Consider the following 19630-nt stretch of genomic DNA (forward strand, 5'->3'; position numbering starts at 1 on the left):
ATTAAGCTCCGTGCTGACAGTGCAGGGCCTCCTTGGGATTCTCTCTCTCTCTCCCTCTCTCTCTGTCCCTCCCCCGCCCACTCTCTTAAAAATAAACATAAATAAATAAATAAAGTAAAATTACAACTTCCACTCCTAAACACTTAAAATCCCTTCACTTTCACTACCTTTCTTTTTAAACACTTGTCAGTATCTAACATATGGTATAGTTTTCTTATGTGTTTTATTATTTGATCATATTCTAGAATACAAGCTGGGAAGGGTACAAATTTATATATATATATATATATATATATATATATATATATATGTGTGTGTATATATATATATGTGTGTGTATATATATATGTGTGTGTGTATATATATATATGTGTGTGTATATATATATGTGTGTGTGTATATATATATATATATATATATATTAACTTCAACATTTAAAACAGTGCCTGATAGGTTATAGGTGCTTACTTAGTATTTGTTGAACACATGAATGAATAAATACATGAGTACATGAGTTAATGAATGATTCCTGGCAAATAAACATTGTCTAAACTGGGGTACCTGGGTAACTTTGTCAGTTAAGCATCTGACTCTTGATTTCAGCTCCAGTCACGATCTCATGGTTTGTGAGATCAAGCCCAAATTGGGCTTTGTGCTGACAGTACAGAGCCTACTTGGGATTCTTTCCCTCTCTCTCTCTCTCTCTCTCTCTCTGCCCCTACCCTGTGCGTGCTCTCTCTCCCTCTCTCAGAATAAATAAATAAACTTAAAAAAAAAAACTATAAAAAAGCCATTGTTTGAACTGAAATAAACTGAAATGAAAACCTTGGCACAATCCCCCATGTAATATAGATGGGAGAATGGATATATATATTGTTATATGTAGAGTTCTCCATAGATTATATGTTTTCTTCGATTGTTCATGTGATGCTATATTACACATAGTTCTTTGATATTATATATTATACATTATTTATACATATAAATATTAGCAAATAAAAATAGAAGCACTGAAGATTTTCCAATTTTATTTAAATGAGTTCAAATCAAAACTCAAGAATCTAGAATCACAAACATTAAAATAAGGTACAGGTCTAGCAAAATTAAAGTGAATGCAGGTAGCTCAACTGCTATGATGTAAAACTTAAATTCAGAGATGGAACTCTTTAAGCTGTTTACTGCAATGTCATGTTCTGAACTCAGAGAGTAGGAAACTATTCAGACATGTAAAGTCTCAAATCTCTCAATCCTGAAATCTATCAGTAGATGCCAAAAATCTTCAAGGCACATTAAAGGTTTCTAGAAAAGAAGCCTATTTTAAAACTAAGATTACTGAAACTACAAAAGCACCTATCAGATACTCTATGGCCTTTTTCACTGAGGTGTCACTCAGCATGAGATCAGCCTTGAGCAGAGGCTGCCTCAGAACCAACACTGGCTTCCTCCTGTAAATCATCCCCAGCAGAGGATTCTGACTCAGCTGGAGGACTCTCTTCTTCCAGTTCAGCAGTTTCACCAGAGTGTTCCTTCTCTGTTGTCCCCTTATCATTACTGATGGCAACAGCTTCATCCAAAGCTGCATTCTGAACCTCTGAGGGCATTTCAGTGCTGATTTCTGCCACTGTGCTGGGTGCTGCATTTGTAACCTCTGCCCCAGCTTCAGCACCGACCGTGTCTGTCTCCACCAGAGCGTCCTCCAAATCACCTGGACGGGCTGAAGCCTCTCTCGTGGCTGCACCTGTAGCATCCGGGGTATCTTCTGCATCTGCCTCCTGTACTTCCACTAAAGATGCTTCAGGGACTTCTGAACTTGCTTTCTCAGCTTCCACACGGTTCTCTTTTTCACCTTTAAGATGTAGCCCATGAAGCAAAGTATTAATTTAAAGAGCACGAGAATACAGTAGAACACTGTGCAGCCATGTTTAAAAATGAGACAAATCTGTATATACTGATAGAAGTGGTCCTTAAGGTAGACTGTTATGTGAAAAAAGCAAGGAAAAGAGCAATGTAGACCACAGGGTACTATTTATCTTAGGACAAAAGGAGGGTAAGATACACCTAGATAGTTTTTATTTGCAAAGACTCTCTCTAGGAGGATACAAAGAAACTGGTATTATTGGTTGCCTCTGGGAACGGATAATGTGGATCTGCTTTTTCATAACCCCTTTTGAATCTGTTAAACTTAAAAAAAATAATCTACATATATTATTTATTTATATACAAAGAACATGAAAATAAACAGCCAACATGTCATGTGAAATAGCATGGGAAAGCAGCCAACTTACTAGTTGATGACTGAGCAATCACTAATCCTCTCTGAACCTCAGTTTTATCACCTGTAAAATGGGGATAACGATAATACCTACCTCACAGAGCTATTGTAAGGTTTGATTAAAATAATGTGCATGAAGAGGGGTTTAAAACCAAAAGTGCTATGGAAATGCTGTATTTTATTATTATTACCATCAGCCTTCTCATGATTATAGTCAATAATGTTTATTGATGATATTCCATTGCTTACTGTTGTCATGACTAAAAGGTTAACATTGGTTCACAAGCAGCTATTATCTCTGTCCCTAAATAGTGATCATAGTAATTGATAATAATGGCATTATAACTGAGATGGAAAAAAGCATTTAAAGCAAGCAGTTTAAGGCAAGAAAATACATTAGAGTGAAAATGTAAAGCTTCTGCTCTAGTAGCTCCCATTTTCTCAATCAGATCAACTGAGGGATGTCAGAGACATGACTGACTGTACTAACGTCAAGTGGACTGTAGGCAAAGACACAAGGGTGATCTTAGACAAAACTGAAACAAAAGTTAGTTTCAGGATTTAAAAATAATAATAAGGGAAATGAAAGGTTAAGTTGCTGACAGAGACAGATACTAAAATTATGCCTGCATGAATGGAAGCCTGAGTAGGGGGAAAGTAATATTACCACACAAAGAATTCAAAGCCACTGGTCAGCAGTACAAATGTAAAACGTTTTCATTTATCTAATGCACTCATTCAAAACGTGTAACAATATTCTTTAGGTTTTGGTTGGGCTTTCCCTTTCCGAGTGAACTCCTGCCCAGAGCCATTCTGTCAGGTTAGGAAAGAAGCCACAAGCAAATAGTGTTCATTGCTAGACTAAGATAATGGAAATCAGTGCCTCAGGGGAAAAAAAAAAAATAAGTTCACTTTACCTTGGAGTGGATGTAACTCTGCTCTGGTTTTTTCTTTCAAATTTGTTACATGTTCCGTGTGTTTGGCTTGCTCTGATGTGACTGTCTTGTAAGTCTGAAAGTAAATGTGTACTGAAGTTTATTTCTTGAGCTCTAAGATTCATCATGCCAAGTTCAAAGGTATATACAATTCAAATATTTATTTATTTTGAGAGAGAAAGGAAAAAAAACGAGCAGTGAAGGATGGAGAGAGAGATTGAGTCCCAAGCAGTTTCTGAGCTGTCAACGCAGACCCTGACACAGGGCTCGATCTCACAAACCGTGAGATCATGACCTGAGTCAAAATCAAGAGTCAGACAGGGGCACCTGCGTGGCTCAGTCGGTTGGGCGTCCAACTTCAGCTCAGGTCATGATCTCTCGGTTTGTGGGTTTGAGCCATGCATCAGGCTCTGTGCTGACAGCTTAGAGCCTGGAGCCTGCTTCAGATTCTGTGTGTGTGTGTCTCTCTACCTCCCACCCCTGCTCATGCTCTGTCTCTCTCTGTCTCTCAGAAGTGAATAAACATAAAAAAAATAAAATAAAATAAAAAAGAAAAGTTATAGAAACAGAGAAGAGATTAGTGGTTGCCAGGGACAGGAAGAAGGAATGGGAGGGCAAAAGAAAGTGAGTGCAATTATAAAAGGGCTACACAAGGGATCCTGTATCTTGACGGTGGTGGTGAATATATGAATCTACGCATGTGACACAACGGCCCAGAAGTAAATACACACACAGACACACGTGCATGTGAAAGTGGTGAAATCTGAATAAGGTCAATGGATATTATCAATGTCCACTTCCTGGTTGTGATATTGAATTATAGCTATGAAAAGATATTGATCACAGGGGGAAATGAGGCAAAGACCATATTATATCTCTTTATATTAGCTCTTATAACTACACGTGAAACGCAATCATCTCCAAATAAAAAGTTTTTAAAAAATCTTCCAAAATGGCATTTTTGTAGACCCTAATGAATATTTCTTAAATAAGCTAGGGTTATTCCTTATAAGCAGCTCTATGACCTGACTATGGGTTATGTGAGAAACAGAATTATGAACAAAGGTTATCTTAATCATAGATACAATGTGCAGGCTTCCTTTCATTCGAGTAGAGTCATCTCTGACCTGTACTCATATTAGCCAATGAAATTCTAAAGATGAAAATCTCACTAGTTAGATAATATTGTTTATATTATCTCACATTTTAAAAAGTGTAGGTAGTGTTTTATCGCTTAATGGTATCATTACAGATATTTTTAGATTTGTATATTTATATATAGTATTCCCAAAATTTTAATAGTCATAAACCAAGCATATTATTAAAAATTGTACTGGGGCGCCTGGGTGGTGCAGTCGGTTAAGCGTCCGACTTCAGCCAGGTCACGATCTTGCGGTCCGTGAGTTCGAGCCCCGCGTCAGGCTCTGGGCTGATGGCTCGGAGCCTGGAGCCTGTTTCTGATTCTGTGTCTCCCTCTCTCTCTGCCCCTTCCCCGTTCATGCTCTGTCTCTCTCTGTCCCAAAAATAAATTAAAAACGTTGAAAAAAAAAAAATTGTACTTTGCGGGGCGCCTGGGTAGCTCAGTTGGTTGAGCACCTGACTTTGGCTCAGGTCATGATCTCACAGTTCGTGGGTTCGAGCCCCATGTCAGGCTCTGTGCCAACAGCTCAGAGCCTGGAGCCTGCTTTGGATTCTGTGTCTCCCTCTCTCTCTGCCCTTCCCCTGCTCATGCTCTGTCTCTCTCTCAAAAATAAATAAACATTAAAAAATTTTTCTTTAAAAATTGTACTTTGCAAATTACAGACCATTTTATAAGATTTTAAAATTAGGCTCTAAAAATGGAAAATCTATGACCTCGAGGGTGGAAATGATACCAAAGCGGCCCTAACAAACCCCTTCGAGTTTGGTGAGTTCAGACTTCATCTGGGTTTGAAACATACAGAGCAAACAGGGCCAGCAGGAATGCCCACCACCATTTCCAAATAAAAGCAGGGAATACTTTCCTAGTAGGGTGGAAGCTCCTGAAAGCTATAATACCACTGTGCTGAGTCAGCACCCTCCGCCCTCAGTTCTCACTACCCTAAAGCTGAGCCTGTGCGGAAGTTCACAGTTTGTCCCTGAAATGACCATCCCAGCAGCAACATCCCAGGGAACATTAGCCTACAATACAAGGTGAGAAAAAAGACTAGTGTAGGCAGAATCAAAGAGACCACGGTATTAGAATGATTCATACTCATGTGTGGCCAAGAGAATCTAGCTTTTCCAAATCTAACACGGTGAAACACAGAGTAGAAGAAAGGCCTATCGGAAGAGGCCTTTGGAAAGCCTCAAATCTAGACTTTCAAAGTTATTTCCAAGTGATTATATTAATCTAATATAATATTAATATATTAATAATTTAATAAATTAAAATATCCCACAAATATCTCAGACCCTGAAAAAACTGAAGTGACCTGGACCTCTCTCAGATTCCAAGAGGCCCTCGTAATAGAAGATTTTACTTGGAAATAAAAAACCGGCTACGGAGCAACTCTGGATTCAATTCAGATGAATCTAATACAGAATTTGTTTTAGTACAGGACAAAGAAGGGAAGGGGGACTTCAATACAGGTTTTCAAGGGCCTCACATTCAGTATTTCCTCCTGACAATAGCCTAAGGTTCTTGGGAGTTAACTCTTCCAACATTCCAGAGTAAAACCACATATTCTTGGGGGGCCTGGGTGGCTCAGTCAGTTAAATGTCCAACTCTTGACTTCGGCTCAGGTCACAGTCTAACAGTTCATGAGTTCGAGCCTTGCATCGAGCTCTGTCCTGACAGTGTGGAGCCTGCTTGGGAGTCTCTCTGCCCCTCCCCGCACTCATGCTCACACTCTCTCACACTCTCTCTCAAAATAAATAAATAGAGTTAAAAAAAAAAAAACACTTAAAAATTATTTAAAAAAGGGGCACCTGGGTGGCTCAGTTGTGCATCCAACTTTGGCTCAGGTCATGATCTCCTGGTTCCTGAGTTTGAGCCCCACATGCTGTCAGTCTGTCAGTGTGGAGCTCACTTTGGATCCTCTGTCCCCCTCTCTCTGCACCTCCCCAACTTGTGCTCTCCCAAAAATAAATAAATATAAAAACTGTTTTTATTTATTTAAAAAATAAACACATATTCTTAGAGGTGGAAAGAGAGTTGGAGATCATCACCTTGTCCAACTTCCACTCCCATCGTGAGAGAACAAGGCCAGAGAGGACTCGCAGGAGTGGCCTGCTTATAACCTTCCAGTGTAAGGCTGCTTTTGCAAAGAAAGATTTGATGGACTGGAGAGGTTCATGTCTGGCACTAATAAACATAGTCATGGGTAGAGTGAGCTCCAGATGAAATTCCGTCTTCCAGCTCCTCACATAATCACATGGCCTAGTCCAATCTCTGTTTCTCCAGTGGCCTACATCCAATGATAGTAGCCCTGGGCAGTGAATTCAACATTAAGCAGTAGAAAGATAGTTGAAGGAAAGGAATCTGGGTATGAGTGAAAGCTGATAGATCAGTGGAGGACAATAATATAAGGGCATGTTTGAAGTTTCCTGGTTTCTCGAGGCTCTCAAAATTCTGAAGATTAGAGGAAGTATTTTGGTTTGGCCATTTACATAATCCTTCAAACTGCTCCTAGTTATGACTAAAAATCCCTTTATGCATATTTCTGTAGGGTCAAACCAAAATGTAGTGATTGTGTACTCTTAGAATTTCTGAAGAATTTATATTTATTTTACTTTTATTCAAAATGAAGATTAAATTTTGATTTAGAAAATTTATGGCAAAATGATTCATACAGATTTATCTTATTTAATGCACAATTATTCCATCATTTTAGCTCCAAAGTCACACTATTAAAAGCTTTGTTTCACAGTGGTTCCCTGGGAGGAAAACATTTTTTTTTTTTTTAATTTTACATTGTCTATTTTAAATATTTATTTATTTATTTATTTAATTTATTTATTGAGAGAGATAGCGTGCAGCAGCAGAGAAGGGGCACAGAGATTGAGAGACAGAGAGACAGAGAGAAAGAGAATCCCAAGCAGACTCCACAATGTCAGTGCAGAGCCCAACATGGGCCTGAAGCTCACAGACCATGAGATGGTGACCTGAGCTAAAATCGAGAGTCGGATGCTTAACCGACTGAGCCACCCAGGTACCCCCATTTGGAATCTTAAAAAAAATGTATGAATACGGGGTGCTTGGGTGGCTCCGTTGGTTGAATGTCTGACCTCAGCTCAGGTCACGATCTCACGGTTCCTGGGTTCGAGCCCCCACATTGGGGTCTGTGCTCACAGCTGAGCCTGGAACCTGCTTCAGATTCTGTCTCCTTCTCTCTCTGCCCCTCCCCCACTCACACTCTTTCTTTGTCTCACAAAAATAAATAAATGTAAAAAAATGTTAATAAAAATGTATGAATAAATATTTTTTTTTAAATAATGAAAATGTATAAAGATATACAAAATTAATAAAAACTATGGCGACAGTAAAAGATTGGGGGAGGAAAGGATGAATAGGTGAACACAGGGGATGTTTAGGGCAGTGAAACTACTCTGTATGATACCATTAGTGGTGGATATATATCATGATACATTTGTCCAAGCTCAAAGAATGTACAATACCCTAATGTACACAAAACACTTTAGTTAATAGTAATGTTTTGATATTGACTCAGCAGTTGTAACGAATGTACCACACTAATGTGAGATTGTTGATGGGAGGAGGGCTGGGTGAAGGTATGAGAACTCTGTACTTTCTGTTCATTTTCCTGTGAACCTAAAATGCTCTAAAAAATAGTCTATTTGTTTTAAGTTAATCTTTCAAAATAGTTCTTGTTAAATGTAACAGTAGTACCTACCTTATAGAATCACTAATTACTAAATGAGCCTTGAGTCTGTTATATGATAAACACTCAAATATCATTTCTTATTATTAGTATTTATAAATTTTTTAATGTTTATTTTTGAGAGAGAGAGAGACGGAATGTGAGTGGGGGAGGGTCAGAGAGAGAGGGAGACACAGAATCCGAAGGAAGCTCCAGGCTCTGAGTTGTCAGCACAGAGCATGATGTGGGGCTCGAACTCACAAACTGTGCGATCATGACCTGAGCCAAAGTCGGACACCTAACCTACTGAGCCACCCAGGCGCCCCTTATTAGTATTTATAACATCATTTTTACAGAAAGTCACCTATACTTGGCAGTATTAAGAAATGGTGATTTCATACTTTAAAAAATCTTCATAATCTTATATATTTAACTAATCCTGTGCCCTGACCTTGACAATGCTTTGAGTTTTACCACAGGTTGTAAAATATATGAATTCCTGAATATTTTGTTTATTTAAACACTTACATAATATCCACCAGCACTGACTGTGACACCTACAACCAGATAATAGATCATATTTGATCCAGATGATCCAGGCAATTTGTTAGACGACATCAAGCGAAGAGATGCTAGGAAAACAAGTTTAAACACAGTTAGCTCCACCAGTTACGCAAAACTATTTAAAATAATTATATCTTAAAAAAAATTTTCCCCTTCAGTGAACTTAGAATCTACTAACATCAAGTGATTTTAGCTTAAGGTTATTAGCTTATTACAAGGTAGGGTAGTAATTCCATTTGACATTTTCCCAATCTAATTTGATTAAGTACTTATGAAACCTGTCAGCTTTATGCTTAGCATCATGCTTTTCTTGGAAGGAGTGCAGGCGTGGGTAAGGAGAAGTGACAAAGGCACTGAACAATTTTAACAAACAAGATGCAAAAGAAATTCATTTGCTGTATATACTCCACCACAGGATTCATTGGGAAAGATCATTCTTCCAAAAAAATGAATTAAATATATTTGTACTTAAAATTTACATGCTAAATAAAACATGTTGAAATCCAACACATTTCTATAAATCTGTAATACAAATGTATAGGTAGGAAGAAAATCTTAATTTTTCCAACGTAAAGCCTTTAAAGATGGGCAGATATAAGCTTTTTAAGACAAATGTTGCAAAAAGGTCATGTTTGAAATGAAACTACAATTCTGTACAAACTAATAGAAATAGATAAAGTTCCTGTATTATTATGTTTAAAAATACTTACTCTGTAGTGCTAAAACTTGTATATGCCATATGCTCTGGAATTAAAATGTTTATAATAGACTCAAAGCTAGAAAGAGCTCAAGGTTCATATAGCTCAAATTCCTTAAAGATAAAAAAGTAGACACATGTATTCATTCAACAAATACACCTGAGCACCTCCTATGTCTTTGGCATTGTTAGCGTCGTTAAGGATATAACTGTGAACAAGATCTACAAGGTCCCTAGCCTCAAGTAGCTCACAGTGTACAAGGAGGGAACAAATGTACAGACAAATAATTGTGATGCAATATGACAACTGCTAGAACAGATGTAAATAGAAGTTGCAACCACAGCATGAAAACTCAGTGAAAAACCCCAGCTAGGTGGCTCAAGGTAGCTGTCACAGTTGAAAAGAGATGACCTGGACTTTGAAGGAAAGTAGAGGAGATGGTCAGATAAATAAGGGAAGAGAAAACTGCCTCGTGCCGGAGGCAGAAGGCACCGCACGGCGTGCAAAAGCAGGAGAGTTGTATGACTGGGAAAGTGCAAAGTAACTGGAAGTGGCCTGACATAGAGTATGAGGACTAGTAAGAAGTTTTGATTTGCAGAGGGCAAGTCTTAAGACATTTGCACTGATTATCAACTTTTGTAGTAGCCGTATTGGAAAGATTTCGTATGTGTATTTTTAGTTTAGATATAAATGACCTTCTCTTGGAAAAAATATTTTTTCCACAAAAATGTACCCAAGGAGGTTATCATAAGAGGCTATGGCTTTGACTTGTAGTGGGGCTTTTGTTGGTTTAAACATACATCTGTTATTAAGCAGGGAATATGTAGCTTCCATAGTTGACAACCAGACAGACGACATATTAAGAAGATTAGGGACGCCTGGTTGGTTCAGTTGGAAGAGCATGCAACTCTTGATCTCCGGGTGGTGAATCTGAGCCCTACGTTGGGTGTAGAGATTACATAAATAAAAATAAGTAATTGGAAAATATATCAAAAAATCATTTTAAATATGAAGCAAAAAGAAAATCAGAGATTTGAGAAAAGACTTAAACACAAATACAATTATGACAGCTCTTTAAAAGAGCAATGGGGCTCCTGGGTGGCTCAGTCTGCTAAGCATCCAACTCTTGATTTCAGTTCAGGTCATGAACTCATGGTTTGTGAGTTCGAGCCCTGCATCAGGCTCCGTGCTGATGGTGTGGAGCCTGCTTGGGATTCTGTCTCTCCTCTTTGCCCCTCACCTGCTTGCTCTCTCTCTCTCTCTCAAAATAAATTTAAAAAATAATAAAAGAGCAATGAAATATGAAATAAATATTTAATAAAGATTAAACTTGAGCATATCCATACAATGTGAAAGATATTAGAAGTTTTGCAGAAGAATATTTACTTACATGAGAAAATATTTACAATATATGAAATGAAAAGTTATAACAGAATAATCTATACAGTTCGTATATATCTCAGTTCCTAGAAGCAATGTGGGTAAGAAAAAAAAAATGTAAGAGGAGAGGAAGAAAAGTCTGGAGCATTATATATACTAAAACTTAAATGGTGGTATTCACTGAGTGGTTGGATTACAGATGACTTCTCTTTTGCCTTTCTGTGTTCCTTCCAATGATCTTTTACAAACCCAAATTATTTATTCATTAAGAGTTACATGTTTTAAAAGCAAAAGCCAGACAACAAAATTTGATGAGGCACGCTAAAATTCGACCCTTCGATAAAACTGAAAGTTTTATTTTTCAACAAAACAGAAAGTACCAATAAAAGGTTAATGTCCGTGACTAAAGCCAAATTTCCAGTCAATAGTATTTCTTAAAATACATAAACAAATCAGTGCTACACAAAAAGGAATGAGATGAAAATTAGAATAAGATCAGTGCTGCTACAACCAGTATTGCTAACTGCCGATTTAGAATTTTTAACCTACTTTTCCTTTACCCCAAGTTGAGGCGGAAATTGTTTGAAAGGCGCAGCTAACAAAAGAGATGCGTGTGTTTGTGCCTGATGACGGTGGTGGGTGCGGGAGATAACGCCGAAAAAGGCCAAGGTCAGGGGACTCCTCTCTCTCCCCACCCCACCCCACCTCCCGGTCACAACGGCCTCCTTATCTTCAGAAGCTTAAAATTAATGGCTTCTATTTCGTCAGTGACAAAAAATTGCTGTATTTTGGTATAAAGATCAAGGAAAACGAAGATGCCTTATTTCTGTGACTTGTGATGCAGCTTCTTCCCACCAGTATTTTAAGAGAAAAATAAAGCTAGCTGGACAGACCTTCCTCCCTTCCCACGACCCTCATCACCACCTCGGGCCTAACCAGGGGAGGGAGGGGAATCGGCCCATGGAATTTTCCGCAGGAGTGTTTCTCTCTTTCTCGGGCACCAATGCGCGCTCTGGGCTAAAACTACCTGACAAGCCTCAGGAAGTGAGGCGAAGTGCAGGGGGAAGTAAGAACTTCCCAAGAGGTTATCTAAAAGCCGCCGGGCTAAGCGGGACGGGAAGGAGACGGGAAACGGAGGAGGTGCGGGAAGGGCCGCGGGCGCTGAGCTGCGCCGGAGCGCAAAGCCGGGCCGGGGGCCGCGGGCTGCAGGAGGGAAAACACGCATGCTCACACTCAGTAAGCACCTACAACGTTCCAGGCACTAGAATAGGCGCTCTCGAGTAAGTCAAGTTTTAGATAAGAAGCTTCCAGCTCACGCCTAAACGTCCCCTTTAGGAAATTTCTGAAGACGCTCCCTTTTCCCCCAGCGTCCCCAGATCTAAAGGTGACGGACACTGCAGCGACAGAGCCGAGCAGCTCGATAGCTCCAGGTGTCCGTGCCGCCCCGAAGGAAAGCGCTTCGAAGGCTCTCGGCGTTCAGGCTGCCGAGCCCCGGACAAGCCTTGAGTTTACTTACTCAGGAGCATTTACCCAACATTTACTGCGCCCGCACTCCCCAACCCCCGCCCCGCCCCGCCCTGCGGGGCTCGCAGATGAGCGTCCATCTACCTAACCGTTCCTCCGCTTCCTCACGTAGGTGGAGAGCGCACTGGTCCCTATTCTAACAAAAAGAGCAAGCTATGCGTACGTCAGCCAGGCACTTCTCGAAGCGCTTTTAACCACATACTAACTCATTAAAACTCACAACCATTATTGTCCCCATTTTAGAGATGAGGAAAGTGAGATTAAATCACTTGCCCAAGATCAACATTTCGAACCCAGGAAGCCTACTCCGCATTCACAAGCCGCTCTGGGAAGGCCCCCTACTCCCAAAGTCTTCAAGAGCTTCGGGGCGTCTTCCCCACGCCTTTCCTCAATTCCTCCCCCCCTTCCTCAACCCCTGGCTTCTGCAGCTCGAGCCTCTTTGGGCCCACTGGGTGCCGGCGGGTACGCGGGCGCCTCAAAATCCGCGCGCGAGGCGCCTGTCCTCTGCAGGCTTGGACGCCCGGGCCAGCGCGGCACTCACCGTCCTTCCGGAGCGGCGCGGGGCCGGGGGGCGCCCTCAGAGGCAGCGCCAGGGTCTTGGAGACCGCCCTGCGGAGATACATCGCGCCCGCTGCCCGCCGCGCTGCAGACTCTGCACCCCAGGCGCGCGGTGCCAGGCGCGGGAGCCCCGGCGAGCCCCGCCCCGGGGAGGAGCGCAGACCCCCTCCCAGCGCCTCCGCGCGGGCCCGGGGAGCTGGGGAGCGGCTGGTCGGGCGCTTCTTCCTCCCCCAACCCAATCTCCAGACTGTTGCTTTCTCCCGGGTCTCGGAAGCTAGCTGGTCGCGCCTTCTTAGACAAGGGATTGGAAACCGGGAAGTCACCATCACCTGCCTGCCCCGTATTGTTCCAATGAGTGGAACCCCACAGAACAGGCTGGAAATGTTTAGGGATTCGCGTCGTAAGATGGATCTGGTTTATCATGCGGGGTGATATCTGAGCCCATTTTAAGTCACACAGTCCGTTAGCTTTCCCCAGGAGTGGAAAGGCTAGCGGGAAGTTTCCTGGAGACGGAGCGAGGAGTAGCCTCAGCCTTCCATCGGTGCAGTGGGTGATGTTCAGAATCCCAAGAAAATTCCCAGGCAATAGTTGAATCTCCAGACAATTAATTCACTGTTACAGAGACCTTAAATACAAAGTCCAAAAATGCTGTATATTCCTCTCTTGGATGTGAAATTGGTATTTCCATATGAACCAAAAACGCTGAACTATTAGTTTCTTGCCCCAGATTTCAATTTCTTGCCTCATTGTGGCTACAAGAATTTGTCATGATTTGAATATGGAAACCAGTAATTTATGCTTATAGAATTTTCTAAATGATTAATTTTGTAAAGACATGTTTCCTACTATAATAATCCCTCATTGGATCACTGGGTGGCTCAGTCGGTTAAGCATCCATTCGGCTCTTGATTTCAGCTCAGGTCAGGATCTCAAGGTTTATGAAATCCAGCCCCACAATGGCCTCCTTGCTGACAGCACAGAACCTGCTTGGGATTCTCTCTCTCCCTATCCCTCTGCCCCTCCCTTGTTCTTGCTCGCTCTCACTTAAAAATAAATAAATAAACATTAAAAAAAGATATTTATAATGTTCCCTAATATACGTTTGGCACTTGATAGTGTATAAAGCACTTGCACATATATTATCTCCTTTAATTCTCATTTCAACCCTCTGAGGAAGATGGTAATTATTACCTTTAGCAAATGGCTTGGTGGTAGGGAGGAATGTCCAGGGACTGATGGTCATGAATTAAAAAATAAAGGACATGATCGTAGTTCTTCTAGTTTCAAGTTCTTTTGCATGTTACAGGCACATTTGCTCATTTGCTATTTGAATAAACACTCCTCAGAGATTCTACTTCTGCACCCAACTCTAGTAATATTTAACATACTCTCACTTGAAGAATACAAAGTCAGAACTGGGTTTTTGATACTCAGAGCAGCTAGCTATCCCTAGTGATTAAACACTTAATAAGAGCAATTAGGTAACCTGTAGTTGAGAGATCAAATTTAGATTTCCAAGCAGCACAAGAAGGGGCTAGGACTCCACCAAAAAACTGGTAGTCCTGAAAGCAGCAAAATGCAGGTGAGTGCACTTACTACCTTGACCAGCATCAAGTACACATTCTCTGGCAACTAGGGGTTAGCTATCTAAATTAATTAATGCATGCATTGTACTGTCATTTAATGTGTTGGAGGCTCCCCTGAAAAAGGATTCTTTCATCAACTATAAATGATGGTGGTTCTCAGGACATTGTTCCAGGCTCCTCTTCAGAATCCAGTTGTATACTCAGAGTCTGGGTATAGTCTGAGGTCTTCTGCATCACCCCCAGGTTGCATAGTATCCATCCAATCTCAGTCAAACTGTAAGTGTCTGTCAAAGTGCTTACAAGATGCTAGGGACTATGCTAGATGCTGGAGATTGGTTATAATTTATTTTACAAGGCACTGTTCCAAGGCATTATCCAATGAATAAGATAAAATTTCTGCTGTCACATAGATGTTTTAGTTGCAGATAAATGAGACACAGAACCAGCATCTTTTCTTAGATGTAGCTACCAAATCCACTATCCATGGGGCCAATGATGGCACAGAAATCTCTGATCAGATATTAATAATAAATGTAATTAAGGGGTTTGTTAAAACCAAACTAGTTTTAACAATGCAAACCAACTGGTTTAAACAATGCAAGAATAACACACATGTATAGGACTTTTGAACCTTTTCCCAAAGTATTGTCACATCTACTTTTGTAGTTCATCCTAACAGTCCCAAAGGATATTGGGATAATGTTGATTATCCTTTTATCACCTGTGAGAAAAAACTGAGGTAGTATAATACTGTGGTTAAGAGCATGAGTTTGGTGGGAATGCAAGCTGGTGCAGCCACTCTGGAAAACAGTATGGAGGTTCCTCAAAAAACTAAAAATAGAACTACCCTATGACCCAGCAATTGCACTACTAGGCATTTATCCATGGGATACAGGTGTGCTGTTTCGAAGGGACACATGCACCCCCATGTTTATAGCAGGACTATCAACAATAGCCAAAGTATGGAAAGAGCCCAAATGTCCATCAATGGATGAATGGATACAGAAAATGTGGTATATATACATATATACAATGGTGTATTTCTCGGCAATCAAAAAGAATGAAATCTTGCCATTTGCAACTACGTGGATGGAACTGTAGGGTATTATGCTTAGTGAAATTAGAGAAAAGACAAAAATCATATGACTTCACTCATATGAGGACTTTAAGAGACAAAACAGATGAACATAAGGGAAGGGAAACAAAAATAATATAAAAACAGGGAGGGGGACAAAACAGAAGAGATTCATAAATATGGAGAACAAACAGGGTTACTAGAGGGATTGTGGAGGGGGGATGGGCTAAGTGGGTAAGGGGCACTAAGGAATCTACTCCTGAAATCATTGTTGCACTATATGCTAACTAATTTGGATGTAAATTAAAAAAAAATAAAAAATTAAATTAAAAAAAAAAAAAGAGCATGAGTTTGGGAGCCGGATACCTGGTGTTTTCCTGATTTGAGTAAAATGTGGACAGTTCCTTTATTCATAGGGTTGATGTGAGCTCTAATGCACATTAGGTACGAAACATACTCAGCTAGTTGGAGGAGCAGTGGTAGATTCTGAGTTCTAGCCCAAGTTAGAGCTCAAGGCTTCCTTTACCTTTACCATATTCTGCTGTCTTTCAATACACACACGACAGGATCTATTGTATACCACTCTCTTATTATTTGGCAAGATCTAGTGGGGAGATTATCATGTTCTTTAGGTTGGATGTGGCCATCCCAGCTGGGAAAGGCAAGGCTGTAGATAAACCATGCCACTCTCCAGATCCTTATCCATCTTAGCTAAAAGCTCAGTGCCTCTTGTTTCCTCTTTTTTTTTTTTTTTTTCCAAGTAAGCACTGTGCCCGAAGTGGGGCTCAAACTCACAACCCCGAGATTAAAAGCAGCATGCTCCACTGACTAAACCAGCCAGGTGCCCCAAGCTCAATGCCTCTTGGATCGAAGGGAATTTTCTACTCACTCTACTGCTCCTGTAGAATACGTGGCTTTCCATTTTGGTGGCAAACTCTTTTCACATCATGATGAAACATTTCCCTAGAGAGGACATGTGCATGGGTTGTCAAATTTATTCTGTGGCAAACTGTTCCTCCCAAATACAAGAGAATTTTAACACAGGTCTTCACTATAGAACACTCTGAAATGCTCAGACAATAATTTCCCAGCTGTTAAGTCACACTGTTTATAATGCTGCCCTTGAGCACATCCTTGACATTTTCCTTAGTCTGGCTGGGAAAACAAGAATCAAGGGTCAGGGATAATTTGGCTTACCATCTAATCACAATTAGATGGAGTCCAATTGTGAGACTCCATGACTTCCTATAATTAATTGTAATTATATGGACTCCTTCTAATTGTGACTGTTGACAAAGAAGATACTAGTCTTGAAAACATTCTGTTAAGGGTCATCTACTGGAATATTAATCATACTTATTCAAGGCCTAAGTGTTATAAATTAAAAAGCAATCTTCAAAGACTGAGTGATTTCCTGGGCTCCACCAAAAGTTAGAAACAGCTGGAGGGGCTCGATCCCACGCCCCTGAGATCATGACCTGAGTGGAAATCAAGTGGACGCGTAACTGACTGGGCAACCCAGGCACCCCCCACCTTCGCTTTTCTGAACACCAAATTCTTAGGCTATAATCTGTACTTTCAACAGATCAATATAAAGTGAAACAATTTATAAGAATATCTAGGGAGACAAATTGGCAGATAAGCACCCTTTTGATGGCCTAAATATTTAGATGAAATGAAAGGGAAAGGTAATCAAGGTAGTAAATACTTAAATTATTCTTGGAGGTCACTCAGTACACTCCCCGTCTACTCACTGTCTCATCTGTGGTAAAATAAACATGAGATTCCCTCACACTTCTGTGTAATTTTCTTTAGGTTACTGAAACAGGTTACTACAAATTTGGATGGCTTAAATCAACAAAAATAGATTCTTTCACAGTTTGGTGCACTCAAAGTCTGAAATCAAGGTGTCAGTAGGGTCACACACCCTCTGAAACCTGTAGGGGAGAAGACTTCCTTGCCTTTTCTAGCTTCTGAGTTTGCTGATAATCCTTGGCTTATAGATGCAGGATTCTAATCTCTGCCTCCATCATTACATGGCTGTTTTTTCCCCGTGTATCTGTGTCTCTTCTTCCTCTTTTTTTTTTTTTTTAAGATTTTATTTTTAAGTAATCTCTACATCCAATGTGGGGCTTGAACTCACAACCCTGAGATCAAGAGTCATATGCTCTTCCAACTGAGCCGGCCAGGCACCCCGGTGTCTGTGTCTCTTTTCATAGATATACCAGCCATATTGGATTAAGGGTCCACTCCTGTATGAAGATCATAACTAATTACAGCTGCAAGCACCTTATTTCCAAATAAGGTCACATTCTGATATACTGAGGGTTAGGACTACAACATATCTTTTAGGGGGACACAATTTAACCTATAATTTCCTATACTTGCAACTAAATTTATATAGCCTGTTCTTTCCATGGCAACTTAAACAATTTAGGTGCACCTGCTGGCTCAGTTAGAAGAGCATGCAACTCTTGATCTTGGGGTTGTGAGTTCGAGCCCCACACTGGGTGTAGAGCTTACTTAAAAATAAATGAATGTGGATCACCTGGGTGGCTCAGTAGGTTGAACGTCCAACTCTTGATTTTGGCTCAGGTCATGATCTCATGGCTTGTGAATTCAAGCCCCACATCAGGCTCTGCACTGACAGCACAGAGTCTACTTGGGATTCTCTCTCTCCCTCTGCCCCTCCTCTGCTCATGCTCTCCCTCTCCTTCTCTCTCTCTCAAAATAAATAAACATTAAAAAAACTAAAAATAATAATAATAAATGAATAAGTGAATACCCCACAGATACTAAATCTGAGAAAAGGTCTACCTGATATTGACCTAATAAAAAACTTGATGGTATTTGACAAGGGATTTTGTCTGGTTTTTTTTGTTTGTTTTTTGTTTTGTTTTGTTTTGTTTTGTTTGAGAGAGAGAGCCAAACAGGGGAGGGGCAGAGAGAGAGGAGAGAGAATCCCAAACAGGTTCCACACTATCACTGCACAGTGCCTGGAGCCTGACGTAGGTTCAATCTCATGAACTGTGAGATCCTTACCTGATCTGAAATCAAGAGTCAAATGCTTAACTGACTGAGCTACCCAGGCACCCCTGCATCTTTTTTTTGTTTGTTTGTTTTTTTAATGGATCTCTTACATCATTACTAAAGAAACCATCATTTGACCAAAGATCCTCTTAGGAATTTAGAACCAGAATTATTCTTGTTCAATCCAGCTACACGTTTGAACTAAGATGTAAATCTAGGAACTATTGACTATGGCCCCTTACAATGTGGATTGAGTTAGAAAACAAAATTTTGCAAAGAAAACAGAGACACAGACAGCAGGGCTAAGAACAAGAGTCTTGATAACATTTGAGTTCCAGACCCATTATTCCTGGCCCAGGTGCGTTCCTGTTCTTGGTGCCTGAGTCACTCTGTATCTTCATAACCTTTTTTTAGCTTAACATAGTTTGAGTTAGGTTTCAATATTTAACTTAGAAAGCATTTTCACCAGTATCACTATGTGCACAACTCTAGGTTAGCCAAAGAATAATTTACATCTGTGCTATCCAATAAAGCAGCCACCAGCCTCATGTGGCTATTTAAATTAATGAAAATTAAGTATTTAAAATTCAGTCACATTAATTGCATTCCAGATGCTCAATAGTCACATGGGACTAGTGGCTACTATATTGGATAGCAGACAGAACATTTCCATCAATACAGAAAAATTCTCTGGGATAGCCCTGGTCTTCAGGAATGGCTCCCCCTGGAGTCATACAGGCATAGTCAAGGTGAAAGTCCACACAAAGTAGCCAGATTTGCAAGGCCTGACATATGGTTGATATTGTTTATTATTTCCAACTAAGGTCATCAGTTTCTGGAATTTCAAGTGTCTTAAAGTCTTCTATTCCCTTTTGGGAGGTGAATTTTTAAGCGTTTCTTTTAGTGGAACATTCCCTGATACCTGACTTCGTGGTTTCTATTACCGTGTGACAATGTTAGTTCCCTACTGCTGCTATAACAAAGTGTTTTAAAACAACACAAATTTATTATCTTATCGTTTTTTTCAGGTGAGAAACCCAACACAGCTCTCACTGGGCTAAAAATCATGGTGTCAGCAGGACTGTGTTCCTTTCTGGAGGCTTCAGGGGTGAATTTGTTTGACTTTTCCATTCTTTGGCTCTTAGACCCAAAGTCTTGGACTTTCAC

General features: G+C 40.4%; 1 protein-coding gene and 1 non-coding gene across 5 annotated transcripts; one reads left to right on the forward strand and one right to left on the reverse strand.

Annotated features, from left to right (window-relative positions):
• Window positions 1-1008: 1008 nt before the first annotated feature.
• MGARP (mitochondria localized glutamic acid rich protein) lies at window positions 1009-16396 on the reverse strand. Of its 4 annotated transcripts, none has more exons than XM_049632194.1 (4): window positions 16323-16396; window positions 8577-8680; window positions 3190-3283; window positions 1009-1846 (listed from the first exon to the last, which is right to left on the reverse strand). In XM_049632194.1, exons 2-4 carry the CDS (start codon window positions 8664-8666, stop codon window positions 1401-1403), a joined length of 630 nt encoding a protein of 209 aa, XP_049488151.1. In that variant the 5' UTR covers window positions 8667-8680; window positions 16323-16396; the 3' UTR covers window positions 1009-1400. The 4 variants fall into 4 exon arrangements, with proteins under 4 accessions (XP_049488151.1, XP_049488150.1, XP_049488152.1 ...); XM_049632193.1 differs by lacking the exon at window positions 16323-16396 and adding an exon at window positions 12756-12874; XM_049632195.1 differs by lacking the exon at window positions 16323-16396 and adding an exon at window positions 11718-11889.
• Window positions 4777-4861, forward strand: TRNAQ-UUG (transfer RNA glutamine (anticodon UUG)). Its single transcript has one exon. It is a non-coding gene; the product is annotated as a tRNA-Gln (tRNA).
• Window positions 16397-19630: the final 3234 nt, after the last annotated feature.

This window comes from Panthera uncia, chromosome B1 (assembly GCF_023721935.1).
Source record: "Panthera uncia isolate 11264 chromosome B1, Puncia_PCG_1.0, whole genome shotgun sequence".
Lineage (NCBI taxonomy): Eukaryota > Metazoa > Chordata > Mammalia > Carnivora > Felidae > Panthera > Panthera uncia.